The 22,390-nt window shown below is 42.1% G+C and overlaps 2 protein-coding genes across 2 annotated transcripts in view; one reads left to right on the plus strand and one right to left on the minus strand.

Moving 5' to 3' along the window:
* The window catches only part of LOC132540281 (uncharacterized), a 30,543-nt gene extending 11,360 nt beyond the window's left edge, over nucleotides 1–19,183 (minus strand). The window contains exons 1-6 of the mRNA XM_060197070.1: nucleotides 18,871–19,183; nucleotides 12,180–12,317; nucleotides 9,212–9,352; nucleotides 7,712–7,885; nucleotides 4,958–5,070; nucleotides 4,747–4,762 (exon numbers count right to left, since the gene is read on the minus strand). Coding sequence (XP_060053053.1) covers nucleotides 4,747–4,762; nucleotides 4,958–5,070; nucleotides 7,712–7,885; nucleotides 9,212–9,352; nucleotides 12,180–12,263 — 528 coding nt within the window. The 5' untranslated portion in view covers nucleotides 12,264–12,317; nucleotides 18,871–19,183. The remainder of the gene's footprint in view (nucleotides 1–4,746; nucleotides 4,763–4,957; nucleotides 5,071–7,711; nucleotides 7,886–9,211; nucleotides 9,353–12,179; nucleotides 12,318–18,870) is intronic.
* ARF1 (ADP ribosylation factor 1) overlaps nucleotides 1–22,390 on the plus strand; it is a 442,994-nt gene that overhangs the window by 139,887 nt on the left and 280,717 nt on the right. The gene's annotated exons all lie outside the window — the stretch shown is intronic.

Consider the following 22,390-nt stretch of genomic DNA (forward strand, 5'->3'; position numbering starts at 1 on the left):
ACATTTTCTCATTCCCACAAATACACTCTACAAAGTAGCTGTGACACTGAGTTTGGAGTATTGCACCAAAGTAAAAAACTCTGAGGGAAGGGTGAGGGTGGATTTTCAACTTTATTAAAGGGTGGCAGGTGTAGGGACACAGACGTATGGTGGTGGAAATTGTGTTAATATACAATCTTATTTACTTATAGTCTTACAAATCACTAACCAATATAGAAAGGAAAATTAAATCGAATGTTTCAAATATTTTGTTGCATAGAGTTCTGAGTATATTATATTCCTTCAATTTAAGCACTGAAGGTTTCAAATTGGTAACCTGATTGAATTTCCACAGTGGGATTAAATGATTAATAAATTTCTAATAATGACATTTTCTTTGAAATATTAAATCACCTATAATCTTAGACCAGGGAGACCAGAAACAACTCGTCTTGTCAGTATAGAAGGTATAGTTATTTGTAAATAGGGTTAAATGACTCAAATCATGGTAAGGTCTTGTATGGTACAGTAAATTCTACCCATGGGTACAATTTCTACCAATTTCTCCAACAATAGCTCTCTTGGTCATTACCTGGCTTCCCCATCATCTGGGGCCCTCCTCATTATCCTGGGATTCCCATATAGATGGGATGGGGCCTAGACTTCTTACAGACCCCTCTCTCCATCATCACTGGTCATCTTCATCAGGAAGAACATCTTGGACCCTCTGTGGGCCTTTCCTAGGATCTTGCTCTCAATGTGGAACAACAGTGGTAGGGGCTGTCCCACTTTCTGTAGGGAGGCTGGGTCAACACACTTTGCCATTCATGGAATATTGGTCCTGTAATGAGTGCAGTCTCTTCCTGTAATGAGTGCAGCTTTCTTGTTTTATTACCAACTCTGAAACCATCTCCCCTAGACAATACCTTTAGCTCACCTGCATATTAGCTGTCTTCCTCAGGCAGAAATTGGAGTCATGGGCCACTTGGAATATACCTAAAATAGACTTCCTAACATTTCCCAAAGTGGATATCCCAAATCTCATCTGCTATATTCTTACCTTTAGATTCCTGATTATTAAACAATTTGTTCTGCTTTATATCTTAATGCTTTTCAGCCATCAAGAGCAGATGCTACCATGATGCCAACCTGATATCACTGGGCAGACAACTGCCAAGAGCCATTCTATGCTTGATAGAAAATAAGCCATTGAAACAATGAAAGCCCTCGAGATAAGTTTCTATTTCTCCGCAGGTAGGCCACTTACCAGAAAACAAGTGACACACTTATAAGTTAACTATAACATAGTTATAGTTAATAGACATAGTTTCAGCTATGTATGTTGCAAGCGATATTCCACCCTGATAATTACTCCCCCTCCTCCTCCTCCTCCTGCACTCCCCCTTTCCCAAAGCCTTATAATGCCTGTAAACACAATAAAATTTGGCAGCTTGCTCAGAATCCTGTCTTGCTGTCATTCTTTGTGTCTCCTGTCCCTTTCATTCCAGGTCCCAGGGTTCCTAGCCCCTGTTCTCGCCCCGTTGGCCGGGGCAGAAAACCTCACCAATAAGCCATCGAAACCCACCTCTCTAGAATTTAGCAGATAATGTAGGGAAAATAAATTGTCAATACTCTAAAGGGAAATGTTGGGATTTTCTGAAATGCACGTCTTGGATTATAAATTCCACAGTCCATGATATCCCTTTGCATAAGACTGAAACATATTTCATTGAAGGATCCGCTAATGGAAAAGCAGGTATCTTGGGGCCCCATGTAAATAAAAGCATTCAGACACCTTTAACTTCTGTTCAACAGACAGAATTTGTACTTGCTGCACTCCTGGAATTTGTACAGAGTCCCATAAATATTATTTCAGATTAAGCTTACACTGTCAACCATGCCAAACCTTTGGAGACAGGTTTACTCTCTTCTGCTCACACTGTAATTTTTCCTCTGCTGACTGGGATCCAAGAAATGATTTGTGCATGAACTCACCTCTTTTTTTATCACCCACATAAGAGGTCACACAAATCTCCCAGGAAATTTGACCTGGGGAAATGACAAGGCAGATTTTCTTAATCATCCTATCTTTATTTATCCAGACAAGGAACATACTGGCCTTCATTCCACCGCTTGCATATTCATTATAAAATTCCTTTGAGGGTTGCTGGAGATGTAGTGACTTCTTGTCCTATGTGTCAGCCACTTCACGTGGCCACACATGTCTCTGGCATCAATCCACGCAGACTGTGTTCCAGTTATGTGTGGCAGATGGATATAACTCATGTGCCTTTTTTCAGCTGAAATTCTTATCTTCATGTCATCATTGATATGTTCTCCTTTATCTGGGCTACTGTACAGTCAGGAGAAAAAGTGGGTCGTGTTAGATCTCACTGATTAGCTTGGTTCACTGTTATGGGAATACCTGCCATAATTAGAATAGACAATGGTACGGCCTATACCAGTCACAGCTTTAAGAAATTTGGGGATTCCTGGAAAATTAGACATCTTACTGGTATTCCTTATAATCTTCAAGAGAAGCCATAATTGAACATGTCCATGGTACTTTGAAAAAAAGTTATTAAAAAATTAAAAGGGGAAATGTATCACTTGTACAAAGACAACTATCTATAACATTATTTACTTTAAATTTTTTGAATTTGCCACGAAGAGAGATATGTACTAGAGCTGATCAACACTATTCCAATTCAACAATGATTGAACTTAATTAACCACTTTGGTATAAAGATGACAATAAACATTGGAAGTCCAGGACACTTTTTCACCCAAAAAGGTGAAAAAGTCCTTCATGATATAGGCTGTCATAAGACAGCAGAAAACCTGTTTCTGGACATGATGGTGATTGTGTCCGTCACCACGAGTTCAAAACCACTGACAGGGAAAGGAAATCTCTTGACACTCTTTGTGGCACCATATCATATGTTTTCTCTCCTACTTATGTTTTCTCTCTTACTTACTGGACTCAATGTTGGGTGCCTCATGGGAAAATCATGATTCTAGGTAAAAAATAGGGATTGGTGGACTGGGTTCTTCATGGGAATTTTTTAAATAATTATTCTGACAAGTATAATGCCACTGCTTGTGACTCTATCTCTCAGGTAGTCTGGAACCCACACCTTTCACAGATTCTCTACCAATCATTCTGGTTTAATGGCCTGGCATGAATGAGGAGGGATTGGCTCCTCCATGACCTCATCTATTAATTTCCCCTTTACAAGCAGGACCTGAATAATGGGACTTATGAGAGTTGCCTGCAGCCATCTGTAAAATAACCACTTGGACAGGAAATTTTTCAGGAACCTCCCAAAATATGGCTAAATATATGCTTTTGTATAATTCCACACATTATATTCAAACTTGTGTCAGTTATAGCTACATGTTATAGCTATTGGCAGAATTATTATATAATGATACCCTCAAAAGTATAGAGTGTTTGAACTACTGTCTATATACCTGTCTACATTATTCTGTGACTTTGAGTGTCTCATCTGACTCCTTGATACTTCTCAAGGCTCAACTGGGTGTCTGGATACTGGTAAATAAGACCATATCCTGGAAGGACACTCCTGTGTCTTGTATTATTGGCCAAGTTTTTGAACAATGACTTAAATGATCTAAATGATTTATTGGACCTTTGATTGCATCCTTAATAGGACTTATAACTTCCAAGGTCTCCAAGTTCCTCAGGAGAGTTGACACTCTGTATTCAGTTTGGTGAATGACTCTAAAGTCCACGTTTGCACTCACTGACGAAACATGGATCTCCTCAAATTTGCACCCTGAAGAACCACCCCCCCACCCCGGGAATAAGGACAAAGTACAAAGCAGACACATATGGAAACCCCCCAGGCCAATGGACAAAACAGTTGCTGGGAGTACGCACTGCAATGGAACCACCATTTGTGAAGGACTCAGGATGATCTTGTACTTACTTTCCTAAAAACATTCCGTAACCGTGTCCAAAAGTTCTTCTTCCTCCGAGGTGTCTTCACAGCTACACACTGGCCTGAAAACTGGAGCCTACCTAATGGAAAGCTTGGCAAGCTTTCAGGAGAGACAAAAAAAACTTTTAAAAAGTGCCTCATCACAGTTAACAGTCCATACACACAAACCAGAATACTTCCCACTACACAAAATGCATTGTCAGGCCCTCTGTGCAAAATGCATGAAGCAGAAGGCAGGAAGGCTCCCCAGGATGCTCCAGTGGACAGCCCTGTGGGAAGCTGAGAGCCTCTCTGATGTGGAGTCTCCATCTAAGGAAGACGTGGGCTGCAAACAGTCTAGAGAAGACAGCATCTCACCCCCATGGCAGGACCCCTTCCTCACTGGGAGCAGAGACACCAGTCCTCTAACCAGCTCCAATAAGCTCTCTGAGTGTGACTGGGCCCTGAATGGAAAACAATGCAGACCAGTCACGGACTGAGTGTCAGAGAGCACTATGTCCTTCATGGAGCACAGCCTGGCAGAGAACAGACACTCTACAGGCAATGCTTCCAGAAAGAGTTCACTGGGAGCAGAACAGATGGAAGCTGAGAGGAAGCCCCCACGAGCACCTGGAGCTCTGGCCATACAAAGAACACAAGGCACCAGGAAGACTCACTGCCCCCCAGGGATAGAACATCCCAAACATGCTGGGAACATGGCAAATGGGCCAAGAAGAAAAGGAAGCTCTCAACCAGTCGAGGTCTACAAGCTGAGGACAGGATGTTTTGCTAAAACTGACAGAAATCTTCCACTGGAACTCACCAGCTCACTGTCAACCCTGCAGCAACGGCAGGCGCAATGACAGCGTCATTTCAACAGATTCAGAGGAATGTTCCGGCATTTCTGTAAAACCAGTATTCTCACTTCTCACCCTCCACCCTCCCCCAAGAGAGGAGTCCTGGATGTCAGAATGTGAAAACTGCAAGACAAGCATGTTTCTAATTGGTGGTGTATGGGAGTCCCCGCTCCTTACTCTTGCATGTCCATCCATTCCTGAGCACTTTGTCCTTTTATAAAATAATGCCGAGTGGGATGCCCTGAGCTGTTGCCACCTGCCTCTGCATCGGCTTCCATTCTGGCTACAGCCTGAAAGGAGAAGATACATGTTTTGTGACTTAACAACAGACTCAGATCATCTCAGAAATAACAGCTGGCATGAAGTTGCAGATGCTACTATGCTTCCATCTGACTTTCTTGGGAAAAGACCTCACCAGTGTACCCGGGACATAACCTCTCCTGAGCCCTGACCCACTAGAGAAAGATATAATATCCAGCAGAGAAACAATTACAGAAGCTAGAGCTTCCACCTGCTGCACATAAAATAAAAAGTTGGTCCACACACCAAGAGGGGGAGAAATATCAGAGGAAGATGACCAGAGGGCTCTGACTCCTTTTCCATCAGGACCCAGAGAGAGAAGAGGAAAAAGAAAGACATTACAAAGTAGGAATAGCTGTAGGTGTGACTCAGAAAAGAGAAGGTAGAACCATAGGAAAAATGGGAAAATATATAAAAATATAATTACAGATAACAGTCAACCCAGATCTGTGATCTTGGGAGAGGTAACATAGTTTTCTGTGGAGGGATGGGGACACAGAACTCTGGTGGTGGGAATGGTGTGGAATCATTCCCCTACTAACTCAGTTTTATGAGTCAGTATGAAATCCCTAATAAAAAGTGAAAAGAGAAATACCAGCTATCAAGAGACCCAAGTGGCTAAGATTTTATATGAGAGTAACTAAACTTCAGGGTTTCATGGCTGTGCCACCTTGGGTGTAAAAGATGTGTCTCTTGTCTGACTGGGCTTGCCTGTGATACAGTAAAAGAATAGTCACAGGAACATCTGTGAGCTTCTGATGATGGGACAGATTCTGAGAGCTCAGCTCAGTGCACCTGGAGACAGGAAGAGCTTTTCAAAGCTGCTGCTTAGGGTTGTTAAAGAATAGTATCCTTGGAGGTCGGGCAGTAGTGCAACGGGTTAAGTGCACGTGGTGTAAAGTGCAAGGACAGGCATAAGGATCCCAGTTCAAGCCCCGGGTTCCCCACCTGCAGGGGAGTTGCTTCACAAGCAGTGAAGCGGGTTTGCAGGTGTCTTATCTTCCTCTCCTCCTCTCTGTCTCCCCTCCTTTCTCAATTTCTCTCTGTCCTATGCAACAACAACTTCAACAGCAAAAATAACAATAAGGACCACAACAAGGGCAACAAAATGGGAAAAATGGCCTCCAGGAGCAGTGGATTCATAGTGCAGGCACCAAGCCCCAGCGATAACCCTGGAGGAAAAAAAATAGTTTACTTGGGCTGGATTGTGGTGCCCTCAGTTGAGCAAACACTTGACCACTTGCAAAGATCCTGGTTGAAGCCTGCTGGGGGGAAACTTTACTAGTGGAAAAGCAGTGCTATAGGTATCTCTCTTCATCTCCCTCTCTCAATCTCTTCTTATCTCTCAGTCTCTCAATTTCCCTTTTACTAGCAAGTTAATTACAATATATATATTATCACTAAAACAAGAAGCTACTGGTGGTTCAATAATCTATCTTGTTATCCAATCATGGCTAACTATTCAGATAGAAAGAAAGGGAGAGAGAGAGAGAGAGAGAGAGAGAAAGAGAGAGGGAGGGAGACCACAGCTTGCCCCAAGTGCAAGGAGGACCAGGCTCACACCTGAATCACACACATGGCAAAGTAGGCACCTTCCCAGGTGAACTACCTTGATGGTTCAATCAAATCTCTTTCTAGAAATAGTACATCCAGTTAAAAAGGGGGAAATAATCAAAATTGAAACATTCAACTCAGGGCTCTATGAAAGTGACCCATCCATGGTCACACTGGATATTTCAGGTGAATTTCACCACCACTATTACAATGGCAGTTCTCATTATTAATGACTTGTCACGGTCATTGATAGTTACAAATAGCTATTCTGTAATAGCATATTGTAATTCTGTAATAGCTTATTGTAATTTGTTATTATTGTAATTTAGTCTTATTGTAATTCTGTAATAGCTTATTGTAAAAAGGAATGTGAACATACTAAATATTTTACCTTCCAATGATATTTACTTCAATCATTAGGCAAAGTAATGCAGGCTTGAGTACAGACAAATATATCAAAAAGAGGACACAGGACAGATATGAGACACAAACACACACACACACACACAGATATCTGCTTCCTCCTCCAGTTGTGTGGACCCCCCGAGCCCCACACATATAGTGATCTGGCCTCCTGATCTGCTGGCCCCCATGAACTGTGAGCACTGTGATGCCAGAACTCATCAAGCTCATGTCACACAATACCAGTTGAACAGCTGAATAAACAAATTATAGGAAGACTTGTTCCACTCTAAGTTGTCAAGTCTTTGAAAGAGAATGGCACTTTCCTGCTGTCTATGAAGAAAATTCTCTCCTTTGCTCAGAGAATCTATAATTTCTTGAAGCTGTGGGTTTCTATGACTGTAAGGAGCAGTGACTCTTGGAACAAACACACTGTTATTGGGGAATAACAGTGAACAGCTGAAAAAAACTAGAGGGAAGTGGATTGAGGAATTTGAAAAGATTGAAAGGCTTCACATTTAAGTATTCCAATCTCTTGGCATAGCATGGAAAGAGAATCCAAACTATTTTGTGGACTCATGGGCAGAAGAAACATGAGAGCAGAGTTCAACTGGGTACAGAACAAATCCAGATGAAAATCCTCTCAGAACATCCCCAGAGACACTAAGACAGCACCTTGGCCACGTCTGCCCTGAGACTCGCCACTCTTGGTGACATGAGTGGGTTCAGTGCCATATCTGGAGGAGGGCTGCTCTGATTTCCTGGCTGATGGACGCTCAGGTCCCAACGCCATGTTGTTTCCTCCTCCTTTCTTGCTTCTTCCATGACAATATGCTGTACACTCTCAACCTACAAAATGAGAACAAAAGTCAAAATGTGGCATTTTCCAGTCATTCCCATTTTAATAAAATACAAATCAATGCTGCAGACGTGAAGGCATTTCTGGTGGAAGTACAACTGTTTTAGCAACTTTTCTTCCTAAGAATGCATGATTATTTCTTCATCTTGATGTCAATGTGCAAATATCACAGGCCTCTTTACATTAATTTCTTCAAAGGAGTCTCTTACAATCAATTTTCTGCTAAGACAATAGACCAGAGCTGGGGCAAAAAACTCACATACTTCAAAGTTCAAAGTTCTAACCATGGTACCATTCAAAAGCTGTGAGCAGTGCTCACTCTCTATGTAAACAGAAACCTCTCAATCTTTATAAAGATACAAGGTGGGACTTCTGGAGGCATGGCAGCAGCTGGCTTTTGCTCTCCTAATCAACTAGGAAAAGCAACAATAGTCACCTGGAAACTCAGCAACTGACTACCGGGGATCTCTTCAAAAACTCAACGAGCTACAGGTGAGTCCAAACATGTGTGGCTCTTGGACAGAAAGGAGCTGAGGGAAGAAATTCCTGGGACTAAAAGACAGTACTCAGCCATGGTTAATGCTTGTCTGGGAGTTTGCCAGCTGAGAAATACCACTTCCTGCTCTGAGGTTTAGCCACAAAAAGACCACTACAGATAAAAGGTACTATAACAGAATAAAATTAATTTTCTGCAGAAGCTTGTTTATTCTTTCAGAGAACAATTAAAGAAGGGTTTAGACTAAGCTACTCTTTCCTCCACTCTTTTTATATATCGTATCTATTTATTAATAAGAAAGTCAGGAGGAAAGAGAGAAAGAGCCAGGCATCATTCTAGTACATATGCTGCTAGCAATCAAGTCAAGACCCCATACTTGAGAGTCCAATGCTTCATCCATGGCACCACCTCCCAGACCACCCTCCCTTCTTTCTCTTTATCTTTCCTTACCAGTTTGTGGGATTGAACCTAACAGCTGGGAGCCTAAGGTCAGAGAGCTCTTTATATAACCATTTTGCTATATCCCCCAGCTAGTACTAAATTTTCTTAATCATCAAACCAAAATTTGAAGAAATTTTACAATGCAACACATTAAAGTGGAAGATTATTAGAAGATGTATTTGACTTAGGTATTCATGAATGTTGGGGAAGTGTGACATATCAGAAGCATTCTAATCTCTGCAAAATAGCACTAAAAAGAATCTGAGCTATTCTGTGGACATGGATTCACAGCGTTATGGTCAATGTTAAACCAGATACAGGAACTAAATCACCATCAACATTAACACACACCCATAGTTCTCCAAAGAAACCAACGCACCCTATCAGAAACGATGGTCACTTTCAGAATCAGCTCTACTTTCCTCCCAGTACACTTGACCTTGACGGTCATAAAGATCAGTTGTCTGGACTCAGCTTCCTGTTGCCTTTCTGATGATGTCCCTTGGTCTTCAGCTTCCCTCTACAAGATCAGAGCAGAGCATCAAGATGTTAGAGATCTTCTAGCCGGTCTCATTTCAAAAAGAAAAGTAAAATCAAATCACAGTCCTCTACTGAGTCAGTCCAAAATGGAAGAATTATTGCTTTGCCAGCTGTTATGAATGCAAGTTTTCTTCCAGAGGAGAGTACTATTTCTAGTTTGATTTATACCTAGCACTTCTGATTAAACTTGTATGCTTTACCTAAGTCTCCCTGGAAATTTTTTAAATAAATAAAATTTCTGCTAAAGACTTAGTCCAGTAATGGCATATAGGATTTCTGAGGCATCAAGCTCAGTTTGGACATGTCTTTTGAGAGGGCTCAGAGGTGAGTTTCGATCACTCAGTCTAAGGAACCAAAAAAAGAAAATACTCTAAATGTAAATTTATAAAACTTACTATACATCAAAGAAAATACTTTGTGTCAAAACCTTTTAAATTCTTATTGGCAGAATAATTTTAAAAAAGATTTAATACTAACTTTAACATATAATCAGCCATGCTCAATAAAGGGAATATTTACAGAACATCATAATGGAATTCTGTTGGGAGCCAAAATACAGTCTCACCACCTTTGAGACGTAGATCCAGCCTGTGCACCTAGTAGCTGCTACCCCATGCCAGCCTGGTGCAGTGCATGACCTCTAGGCCTGATTTTATTTGTCTGTGAGATGGGGCGACAATCTCAGTCTAAACCCACAGGACGTCTATGAGAGTAATGGACACAACAGACACCTGGAGCTCACAGTGCAGTGCCAGGTAGAGAGTGGGGGCTACACAGAGCTTTTGATGAAGGTAGATGATATGGATTCCCTCCAGAGATGTATACTCTGTGGCCTGGTGTCAATCATTTCTCAGTATTAAAAACACTTGACAATTAAAAAGAGTGCAATTATCAGATATCAAAAATGAAAGACAAGCTCATGATTAAGTCTCGTGGTTCTATGAAAGCCACCAGTGATGTTTCTGCGAGAACTATCCTCACACGAGAAGTGTCCGTTGAGTTTCAACACCTATATTACAATGACCATTTTTTTCTTTTATTTATGTACTTATTCCCTTTTGTTGCCCTTGTTTTATTCTTGTAGTTATTGTTGTTGTTACTGATGTCGTTGTTGTTGGATAGGACAGAGAGAAATGGAGAGAAAGGGGAAGACACAGACGGGGAGAGAATGACAGACACCTGCTGACCTGCTTCACCGCTTGTGAAGTGACTCCCCTGCAGATGGGGAGACAGGGGCTCGAACCGGGATCCTTATGCCGGTCTTTGTGCTTCGCACCAGGTTCGCTTAACTCATTGCGCTACCGCCTGACTCCCTACCATTTTTTTCTACCACATAACATATAGGGTTCACTGCTTTTTAAAATATTCCATAGAAAATAAAAGATTTAGTAAACTGATAAATGTGTTACCTTCCTATGTTTCCTTAAAACTCTAGGAGGAGAGATGCATGTACTGAAATGGACAGATAATAGGTCTAAAAATGCAAACATCAGTACTGGCCAATATATTAAACGCAGAATGTCAGAACAGATATAAGGTGTGAGGTGAAGGGGATGTGCTTCCTCATCCCAGTGTGGACCCTGTTTACACACCTGTGACCATGTTGTGACACTGCCTCTGGGCCGGCTGCCTCCCTCAGGTCTGGGGCCTCTGTGTGCGCAGGGGTAATAGCAGGCTCAAATCAAGCCCACCCAATACTTATGAAAGAGGTGAATGGATTGCAGTAAATGCTCATCACAAATCAGTTCTTGTTGTCTCTAAAAGGGAATGACACTCTAATTTCTGGGGGAAATTCTCTCCTCTTTTACAAAAGGATACTAACTCCCACTGGGAGTTGTGGACAATCATTGCAAGAAGCAGTGACTTCTAGATCAAAGACACTGGGGTATAAGACTCAATAGCTGAAAAAATAGGAGGGAAGTGATTGAGGGATAAAAGAAAACATGATGGAAGAACAGACCACTGGATGGTGGCATAGCAGTGAGAGCCCACACATTATCACATTCCAGGACTCAGGTTCAGGCCCCTGATCCCCATATGCAAGATGGCAGCTTTATGAGTGGTAAAGCAGACTTACTGGTGTCTCTCTCTCTCCTTCTCCATAACCTTCTTCACTCTTGATTTCTGTCTCTATTCAGTAAATAAATTCATTAAATTACATCAAAATGCAAGATATTGGAGCCGGATGGTGGTGCACCTGGCTGAGTGCACACATTGCAGTGTGCAAGGAGCCGGGTTCAGGCCCCTGTTACCCACCTGCAGGGGAAAGCTTTGCAAGTGGTGAAGCAAGGCTGCAGGTGTCTATCGCTCGCTCTCTCTCTGTCTCCCCTTCCTCTCAATTTCTAACCCTGTATAGCCAATAAATAAATAAAGATAATAATAAATAAATAAATAAATAATGCAAGATATCTATATCCCCTTCAAAAAAACAAATTTAAAAAATTTGGAAAAGTTACTCAATATCTCTAAGGAAAATTCTACATTCTTTTAAAAAATTTAATTATCTTTATTTATTGGAGAGACAGCCAGAAATTGAGAGGGTAGGGAGAGGTAGAGAGGGGGAGAGACAGAGATACCTGCAACACTGCTTCACTGCTTGCGAAGCTTTCCCCCTGCAGGTGGGGACTAGGGGCTTGAACCTGGGTTCTTGTGCTTAGTAACATGTGTGCTCAACCTGGTGCACCACCATCCAGCACCCTCTGCACTGTCTTGTGAGCTTCAGTGCACAGGTATAGACAAGGTATAGGAACATGGTATTATTAAATTAAAATCCACATATAAGACACCAGAAGTACCCCAGGCACCACCTTGGATCTTAAGTTCAAATTCACTGTCAGCGCAATTTCATCCAGAGGGTCATCTATCTCCACCTGGACATGAAAGACCCTCATTCGGGGCTCTTCGTTCTGCAGAGTTTGAGAAGATTTACAGTCTTCGTTGTCCACCTACAGACAGAGAAAAGCATCAGCATCAATCAGATCACCTAGCTGGTGCTATGCTTAATAAACTAAAGTAAATTCTAACTGCAGAAGTCTACTAATTCATTTTGATGAAGCATAAATGTTGGGGAAGCTGGAAGTTCAGACAGATGTTTCTCTCCAAACGGAATAAATACTGTGCACCTCCTCTAAGGAAGTATTTGCTTTAAATACTAAGGCCCAAAGTCCAATGTTCAATCTTCAGCATCATCAGAAGCCAGAGCTGAGCAGTGTTCTTATATAAAAACAAAAACAACCATATATAGGAAACCTACAGCTAACATCATACTCAATGGTGAAAAACTGGAAGCATTTCCCCTCAGATCAGGAACTAGACAGGGCTGCCCACTATCACCATTACTATTCAACATAGTGTTGGAAGTTCTTGCCATAGCAATCAGGCAGGAGCAAGGATTAAAGGGATACAGATTGGAAGAGAAGACGTCAAACTCTCCCTATTTTCTGATGATATGATAGTATATATAGAAAAACCTAAAGAAGCCAGCAGGAAGCTTTTGGTAATTATCAGGCAATATAATAACGTGTCAGTCTACAAAATTAACATACCAAAATCAGTGGCAATCCTTTATGCAAACACTAGGTTGGAAGAAGTTGAAATCCAGAAATCAATTCCTTTTACTATAGCAACTAAAACAACAAAATATCTAGGAATAAACCTAGCCAAAGAAGTGAAAGACTTGTATACTGAAAATTATGAGTCACTATTCAAGGAAATAGAAAAAGACACAAAGAAGTGGAAAGATATTCCATGTTCATGGGTTGGAAGAATTAACATTCTCAAAATGTATATACTACCCAGAGCCATCTACAAATTTAATGCTATCCCAATCAAGATCCCAACCACATTTTTCAGGAGAATAGAACAAATGCTACAAATGTTTATCTGGAACCAGAAAAGACCTAGAATTGCCAAAACAGTCTAGAGAATCAAGAAGAGAACTGGAGGCATCACACTCCCAGATCTCAAATGATATTATAGAGCCATTGTCATCAAAACTGCTTGGTACTGGAACATGAATAGACACACTGACCAGTGCAAGAGAATTGAGAGCCCAGAAGGAAGCCCCCACACCTACGGACATCTAATCTTTGACAAAGGTGCCCAAACTTATTAAATGGGGAAAGGGGAGTCTCTTCAACAAATGGTGTTGGAAAAAATGGGCTGAAACATTAAGAAGAATGAAACTGAACCATTATATTTCACCAAACAGAAAAGTAAATTCCAAGTGGATCAAATACTTTGATGCTAAATCAGAAACTATAGTCAAAGAATCTTCTAAAAGAAAACAAAAAGTCTGAGGGTGGTGATATCTGGGGAGACACCTGCTATGCCAAACACATGACCTAGGCTTGAAGTCCTGGAACACCACATGGGTGTGTGATGGCATTGAGAAACGCTTGGTATGGGGTGTCTCTTCCCCTCCCAGTCTTCCTCTGTCAGGAAATGTCAGCCCATGCCAGCAAGATAGCTCACGTAGGAGGGTGTTTACTTTGCTGCACAAGAACCCAGTTTCCAGCCCAGCCTCCCCCACACTGAGGAAAGCCTCACTGTTATGATGCTGCCCTCACTATACAACTGTCCATCTTTTTTTATTTATAAAATGGAAATATTGACAAGACTATAGGGTAAGAAGGGTATATTTTCACACACAATATTCACCCCCAGAGCTCCATATCCAATCTCCTCCCTTAATAGCTTCCCGATTCTTTACCCCTCTGGGAGTACGGACCCAGGATCTTTGTGGGTTGCAGAAAGTGGAAGGTCTGGCTTCTGTAATTGCTTCTCCATTGAACTTGGGCATTGGCAGGTGGACCCATACTCTCAGCCCGTCTCTCTCTTTCCCTAGTGGGGCAGTCTTTTCTTGTCTGAAAAAATCTGGCCTTGATTAGTGATGACCAGGCATCAACATCAATAATTTCTTGGGGGTGGGGAGGAGTTGAACAATTAACTTGGAATTCTACAGAAGCTCATGACTGACGATCTCTCTCTCTTCTTCCTCTCATTCTCTACTTCTTTGTTCATTATCATTTGGCTTTATATATTAACTCTTCTTTCAGCCACCAGGTTCCAGATGCTAAGATGACGCCAACCGGACTTCCCTGGACAGATAGATGACCCCACCAATGTGTCCAGGAGCCCCACTTCCCCAGAGCCCTGCCACTTTCTGCACCCCATAATGACCCTGGGTCCATATGCCTATTGGGTAAAAGAATAGGAGAGCTATCAAAGCAGGGGATGGGATACAGAGTTCTGGTGGTGGGAATTGTGTGGAGTTGTACCCCTCTTATCCTGTATTTTTTGTCAGTGTTTCCTTTTTATATAAAAAAAAAAGAAAAAAGAAAACTAAATCCTAACAAATGCAAAAAGAAGTTTTAAGTTTTTTCATAAAAGAAGTTTTAAATTCCACAGAAAATTGCTCATTCTTCTAGACAAAGCAGGGATCAGTGTAACTTCTTTTAACAATCACACTTTCTAGACCTGGATGTTAGACCAGAAACAATCAAATACTTAGAGGAAAACATTGGTAAAACAGTTTCCCACCTAAAGCTCAGGGACATCTTTGATAAAACAAACCTAATTGCAAGGAAGACTAAAGCAGAAACAAACAAATGGGACTACATCAAATTGAAAAGCTTTTGCACAGCCAAAGAAACTATCACACCAACAATGAGACCACTCACAGAATGGGAGAAGATCTTCACATGCCATACATCAGACAAGAGACTAATCACCAAAATATACAAAGAGCTGAGCAAACTTAGCACCAAAGAAGCAAATGACCCCATCCATAAATGGGCAGAGGTTATGAACAGAACATTCACTCCAGAGGAGATCCAAAAGCTAACAAACATATGAAAAACTGCTCCAGGTCACTGATTGTCAGAGAAATACAAATAAAGACAACACTAAGATACCACCTCACTCCTGTAAGAATGGCATACATCAAAAAGGACAGCAGCAACAAATGCTGGAGAGGCTGTGTGGACAGAGGAACCCTTTTGCACTGCTGTTGGGAATGTAAATTGGTCCAGCCTCTGTGGAGAGCAGTCTGGAGAACTCTCACAAGGCTAGACATGGACCTTCCATATGACCTAGTAACTCCTCTCCTGGGGATATATCCCAAGGACTCCATAACCCCCAACCAAAAAGAGGTGTGTACTCCTATGTTCACAGCAGCACAATTCATAATAGCTAAAACCTGGAAGCAACCCAGGTGCCCAACAACAGATGAGTGGCTGAGAAAGCTGTGGTCTATATACACAATGGAATACTATGGCAGCTACTAAGAACAATGAACTCAACTTCTCTGACCCATCTTGGTCAGAGCTAGAAGGAATTATGTTAAGTGAGCTAAGTCAGAAAGATAAAGATGAGTATGGGATGATCCCACTCATCAGCAGAAGTTGAGAAAGAAGATAGATCAGAAAGGGAAACTAAAAGCAGGATCTGACTAAATTGAAAGTAGGGTACCAAAGTAAAAACCCTGTGGTGAGGGGGAGGGTGAACATGCGGCTTCCTGATCTAGCGGGAGGGTGGGATGAGACACAATCTTTTGGTGGTGGGAATAGTGTTTGTGTACACTCCCATTAAATTGTAATCATATAAATAACTAATTAATATGAGAGGGGGAAAACCTGATTGTATGTCTAACAAAGGGACTTTTCAAAGTTAATCCAATTACTAAATAATGTGATGTTAATAACTATCCATTGTCTTCTTGAACCCTAAGACAGCAGGAACCTCACATTTCCACTATAGAGCCTAAACGTCCTTTAGTCCTGGGACCCTAGGGTAGGGCCCACCTTCCCGCATGCTTCTCCCAATTCTTATCAAATAATATTGCATCAGCCGATCGCAACCTAATCAACACAACAAGTGCCACCTCAACATGCTTCAGCTCAGACTGCGTCCAGAGACTTCAGGTGTGGAATGACAACCCTTCAGCTTCATTACGGGTGAGACCTTTCCTCTCATAGCATTCTCTAATTCCATCCCAGGTGGTTCACTTCCTAACAAAGTCCCAAAACCTAAATATACACCAGGTTCCAGGAGATAGAGCATATGTTCACACATATCCATAACCTAGGGCAAAATATAACCCTGAAAGCAGTAGTACACTAGAGTTTGCAGTGAGTACCCCCCCTACACTTCATCTCCACTATTCCAACCTTTGGGTCCATTATTCTTCAACAATTTGTTTGGCTTTGTATGTTAACGCTCTTTTCAGCCACCAGGTTCCAGATGCCATCAGGATGCCGGTCAGGCTTCCCCCACCAATGTGTCCTGGAGCTCCGCTTCCCCAGAGACCCACCCTACTAGGGAAAGAGAGAGGCAGACTGGGAGTATGGATCGACCAGTCAACGCCCATGTTCAGCGGGGAAGCAATTACAGAAGCCAGACCTTCCAGCTTCTGCAACCCTCAACGACCCTGGGTCCATGCTCCCAGAGGGATAGAGAATGGGAAAGCTATTGGGGATGGGATGGGAGATAGAGATTGGATGGCAGGAATTGTGTGGAGTTGTATCCCCCCATCCTATGATTTTGTTAATGTCTCCTTTCTTAAATAAAAAAGAAAAAAAGAAAAAAGAAAATTTGAAATTAATTTAAAAAACCATTACACTTTCTTTGTTCCAATTTTATGTATTCACTTGTATCGAGGGGGTGATGCTTTACAGAGCAATCACTGACATATGCTTATAGTTTCAGTATGAAATAGGCTCCCAAAGTTTTCTTCATATTCACCCTCTCCCTCCCTCCCTCCTTCCCCAGAGTCATAAGATTTGCTGCAATACACCATATCCAGTTCATGTTCACTTTGTGCTCTCCCTTCCCCTCCCTGCTTTATTAAGTTCAGCTAATAAGTGAGACCATTCGCTATTATTTACTTATTTTAATTAGAGAGATGGGGTAGGTGGGAGGGAGAGAAAATGATCAGAGCACTGCTCAACCTTGGCTTATAGTGGTTGTGGGAATTGAAGCTGAGAACTCAAGAGCCTCAGACATTAGACATTTTTGAGTAACCATTATCCTGTCTCCCACTACAATCTTTATAGTCTTTGTCTGCAGGCAATATTACTTACAGAACAGCCCCACAGAAGACTGCATGAAGCTGAAATGCAGTTTTCACCTCCTCTGAGAACTAGATCAGATCCGTGTCCAGCAAATGCCACAGTAGCCTGATACACTGGGGCACATATGTGATTTCTATAGGGTTGATTCTGTATGTCTGTGATGGGGGGTCACCACAGTCTGAATCCCACAGGAATGTCATTATCAGTAGACCTGATAAGATGCCTAGAATACCCACCACATGACACTGCCAGCTATAATATAAACTTGTTGAATGTACATGCTGAGGGTTTTAGTGTGAGTTTTCTACAAAGTTTCAATGTAATACTTGCTGCAGTAACTTCTACTTTTGTTTAATTGTCATCATTGAGCTTCATCTCTTTCATGAACTTATAGAAAGATAAGATACCACAGCACTGTGGCCCTTCCAAGTGTGCTGGAGGCTGGGGCTCAACCCGGGCCACACTGATTTCTCCTCGTCAGAAATACTATGTCCATTAGGAAAACAATGATGTCACAAGTGGAAGAGAGAAAGCAAGAGGAAGGCAAGCTGTTGCATCTGAGACCGTGTTCTGGAAGGTCATCAAGAACCACTCAGGACAGAGCAATGATCACAGGAGATGGGCAGATCTGAGGTGTGAGATGGAGACAGAAGATGTGTTTCCTGCTCCAGCTGTGTGAGGACCTCTGCCCCCACCCCTGGGACCCCAACCTCACACAGCCTCTTGGTCTGCTCTTTTTCCCCATGGGCTGTGAGCACTGCTAGGGCAGTCACAAGGTCCTGCTCAGATCCCCTAACACTTGTGTGTGACACAGGTGAAGGTTGGTTTTCATCACCTTAAAAGAGCCTGGCTGGGGGCCAGGTGATGGCACATCCAGAAAAGCACACAGGTCACCCTGAGCAAGGACCCTGGGTCAAGGGAGCACGGCACCACAGTGAAGCAGTGCTGCAGGTGACTCTCTTTGTCTCTTCCTCTCTATCTCCTGCTTACCTCTCAGTTTCTCTTATTGCTATCCAATAAATAAATATTTAAATAAAATAAGTGGCACCATCCTGTTTCTGTATGTTACTCTCTCCTCAATCTCAGAGTCTATCCCTTGCTTGGACTAAAGAAGTCAGTCCTTCTAAACCACAGTGACTCTTGGATCAAGAACACTGGTAAAAACAGGAAAGAGTTCACTGATCTAGAAAGCAATAATTAGAGATTTTTAAAAGTGAATGTTGCACACTTCAGAAGCAGGCAATCTCAGGCCTATTAGCACTGCGAACAATCCTGATACTTCAGGCACTGAGTAAGTGGAGAGGTGAGAACAATTCTCAATGGGGTACAGAACAAATCACCCTCCAGACCCCACAGGAGCTCCCCAAAGAAAATAGGGCACCACCAGGATCCCGGGTCCCTCCTTCAAAACCAACTCATCACCCACCTGCCTGGAGGGCTCCCCTTCCTCAGAGAGACACAGCTGCACCTCTCTGGAAGCCTCCTGGGTCTCTCCAAACCCCTTCAGTTCCACAGGATGCTCCACCTTCTTGGTGTCCGTGAGTTCCTCATCCTCCTGTCCCTGCTTCTCCTCCTCATCCTGCTCCTGTACCTCATTCTCCCCATCCTTTCCTTCCTCTCCCTCCTTTGGCTCTTCCTCCTCTTGCTCCTCCTCCTTTACCTCCTCTTCTTTTTCCTTCTCTTCCTCCTTGTCCTCCTTCTCTTCCTCCTTGTCCTCCTTCTTATTCCCCTCCTCCTCCTCCTCCTTCTCCTCCTCCTCCTCCTCCTCCTCCTCCTCATCTTCTATGTTCATCAACATCACCACTTCCTCTTCAATCTCATCCTCTTCCAATATGTTCTCCTCTTCCACCTCTTGCTCCTCTGATTTCTTTTCTTCCTCCTCCTCCTCCTTCACCTCCTCAACTTCCTCAACTTCCTCCTCCTTTGAAGATTTTTCCTTCTCTGACTCTGCCTCCAACATTCTCAGATTATTGTGTTCTTCTTCCTTGGCCTCTTTGGGCAACTCCTCTTCCTCCATGTGATCCTCCTCATTCGTTTGAGCTTGCTCACTCTTCCCCTCCTCAGGATCACTGTGTAGAAGCTCCAGCTGCTCCACCTGCAAGCAAACAGGTTTCTTGAGATGTTCTTCACACTACACAATTGTTGACAGCAAAACATCAAAGTGCAGCAGGTCTTGTTGACATTTCCATTGTTAATAAGTGTGAATAAAATCTAAATGCAGACATGCACTAAATGCTTAAAGCACTGACAGAGGCTAGCAGTGAACATCTGACAAACTAGAGGGAAAATTAATGTAGGGATTTAAAAACCATGAATGAGGGTGTCATTTCAGCAGCCTCCTAATCTAAGGGGAGATGGCTCTGAACACAAGTCAAAACAACTTCAACTAAAATGCAGAGACATAAGACTATGCCAAACTGGGATCAGAACAAACCACCACCTAAATCACATCCCCAGTGAGGATCAGAGAAGAGACCAGGTACCTCCTGGGGTATGGGGGCATCTTGGATAACCAGCTGCTCCATGTGAGCTCTGGGCTCACCCTCGGCCACACACAGGCTGGAGGGGACAACCACATCTTCCTCCTCCACTTCCTACAAAAGGATGGCAGACAGCACATTAGAGCAGGTACATTTCCTTATCAATTACAAACTACATACAGACACGTGGCTATCAGTCTGATGGAATCACTGTTATTCTTTCATTCTCTCTCTCGATTTTTATTATTGCCACCAGGATTATCATGTGGGGCTCGGTACCAGCATGACCAATCCATCGCACCTATTTTTTCCTATTTCTTGTTTATTTGTTTGAAAGAACAGAGAAATTGATATGGGAGAATAAGATAGGGAGGAAGAAAGAGAGTGAGAGGCACCTGTACTTGCTCCACCTGAGGAGAATGGACTAGAGGTCCCCACAGAACAGCTCCTACTTCACTGCCTGGCAGCCAGGCACAAAGCCTGGGGGCCGCCTGGCTGTCCCTGCTGGTTCTCACTCAGAGCCCCATCATTCCACTCCAGACACACTCACACCAAGGAGGGGAATTGGCGGTCTGAGGGCCTGGACTCCACGAGCTCAGCTTAGAGGCTCCAGAGCATCTGCTTCAATCCTGCCCATGTGTCTTGGGGAATGATCATGAAGGACCAAAGGGATCAACCACCACCTGACTCAGCCTCCTCTCAACACCCCTCCTGGGAAGTCCCTCTCCACCCCACAGCCCCACACCGCCCCACACAGCCACACACACACACACACACACACACACACACTCACTCTGCAGAGGCAGGGGCAAGGGAAGCTGTCCATGGAGGCCTCAGAGAGGAGGCCTGGCCTGAATGGCCCTAGGACTCACTGTTTTACCTGAGGGAAGACTCGGCAAGATGGAAATAATTTCCATCCTGAGCAACAATTTATTTCCCGCCAACGTTTCATGTGTCCTGGCGATTATTTCTCCCCAAAACAGGAAAATAACAACAACAAAACGCACACACCACGTTTTCACAGAAAAAGGGTTGGGTAAAATGAACTGGGTAAGGGGCAGTTTAGTTGCTGGGTTACAGGGGTTCCATGTTCTACTGACATCATCATAAGGACAGTGACCTCACTTCCTGTGGGCAGAGTCCCTTGCTCACATGACACCTGTCAAATAGTGCTTTCCATGTCCAGGCCACCCTGAGGTTGTAAAATGAGTTCAAGGCTATGGACAAGTCTTTAATCCAGTAAAATAATATAATTTTTTAAAATGAACTTATCGTGTTTTCTCTGACTGAATAAGAACCCAACCTTTCCTTCTTTAGGACCTTACACAGGAGTAGTTTTGTTTAAATCTAAATATGCAAACAGCTTTAGTCAACGAGAGATTTTTAGATATTAATGGTAATTCCTAAATCCTTTATTTTTTAATTCTGTACATTTATTGCTAAAATAGTCTTGCCTGTAGTAAAAAAAAATTGATGTGGGAAATAATAAATTTTGAGAAAATTATGACAATAATGGTTGAGCTCTTGTCTCAAAATTTTGAATCATATGTTGAATGGTATCGCAGAACATAGCTAAAGGACAGTCACAGTATTCCAGAATAACAGTAATTTTGTTAAAATCAAAAACTCCATAAAAAGATTATACTGTTGCTGTGGTTTCTTTAAAAAAATAAATAGATAAAGAAAGGAAAGCTATCAGGATTGGGGATGAGACATGGAGTTCTGGTGGTGGGAATTGTATGGAGTTGTATACCTCTCATCCTATGGTTTTTATCAGTGTTTCCTTTTTATAAATAAAAATTAAATAAATAAATAAATAAAACCTTGTTTCAAAACCTTGTTTTAAAGTACAATAAATCTGAATTGACTCATTATGACTGGGTTGCACTCTCACAGTTTGGTTTGTGATATTTTTGTTTATCTCTAATACTTATGGTATATTTTAATCAGAATATCCACAAACATGAGACCATTTAAAATTTTACAATATTGGGAAATATTGAGATAAAAAATGTCACCATGCTAATATTTTTTTCTTGGTGATCCTCTGTTCTTTATTAAATCTCCATAGAGAGTTCCTACCTTATATTAGTAGAGTGAGGAAATAATCAGCATAACTTGAAATGGCTTATAAGAAAACTGAAGCCTAAGTTTTGTTTTTTTTACTTCTAGAGTTGTCTTTCAGTCTATACCTTAATGTAGGATGAAAATAGCTTGTTGTTACCCTTGATACTCATAGAAAATCTCAGATATTCAATTATTAATTCATTAATAATGCTAGTGGTCCACTCCCAAATATTGCTTTACTGATTCTGAATGGGATTCTTAAAAGATGCAGACATTTAAACCTTCAAGCCAATATAATCCTGGTTCCTCTTTGGCATCCAATAGAATAGCTGAAAAGAAAAGAAAACTGTGCTTGTGGCAGTACTATGTGGGAATTTGTCACTGTTCATTAAATTCACT

This window comes from Erinaceus europaeus, chromosome 9 (assembly GCF_950295315.1).
Source record: "Erinaceus europaeus chromosome 9, mEriEur2.1, whole genome shotgun sequence".
Lineage (NCBI taxonomy): Eukaryota > Metazoa > Chordata > Mammalia > Eulipotyphla > Erinaceidae > Erinaceus > Erinaceus europaeus.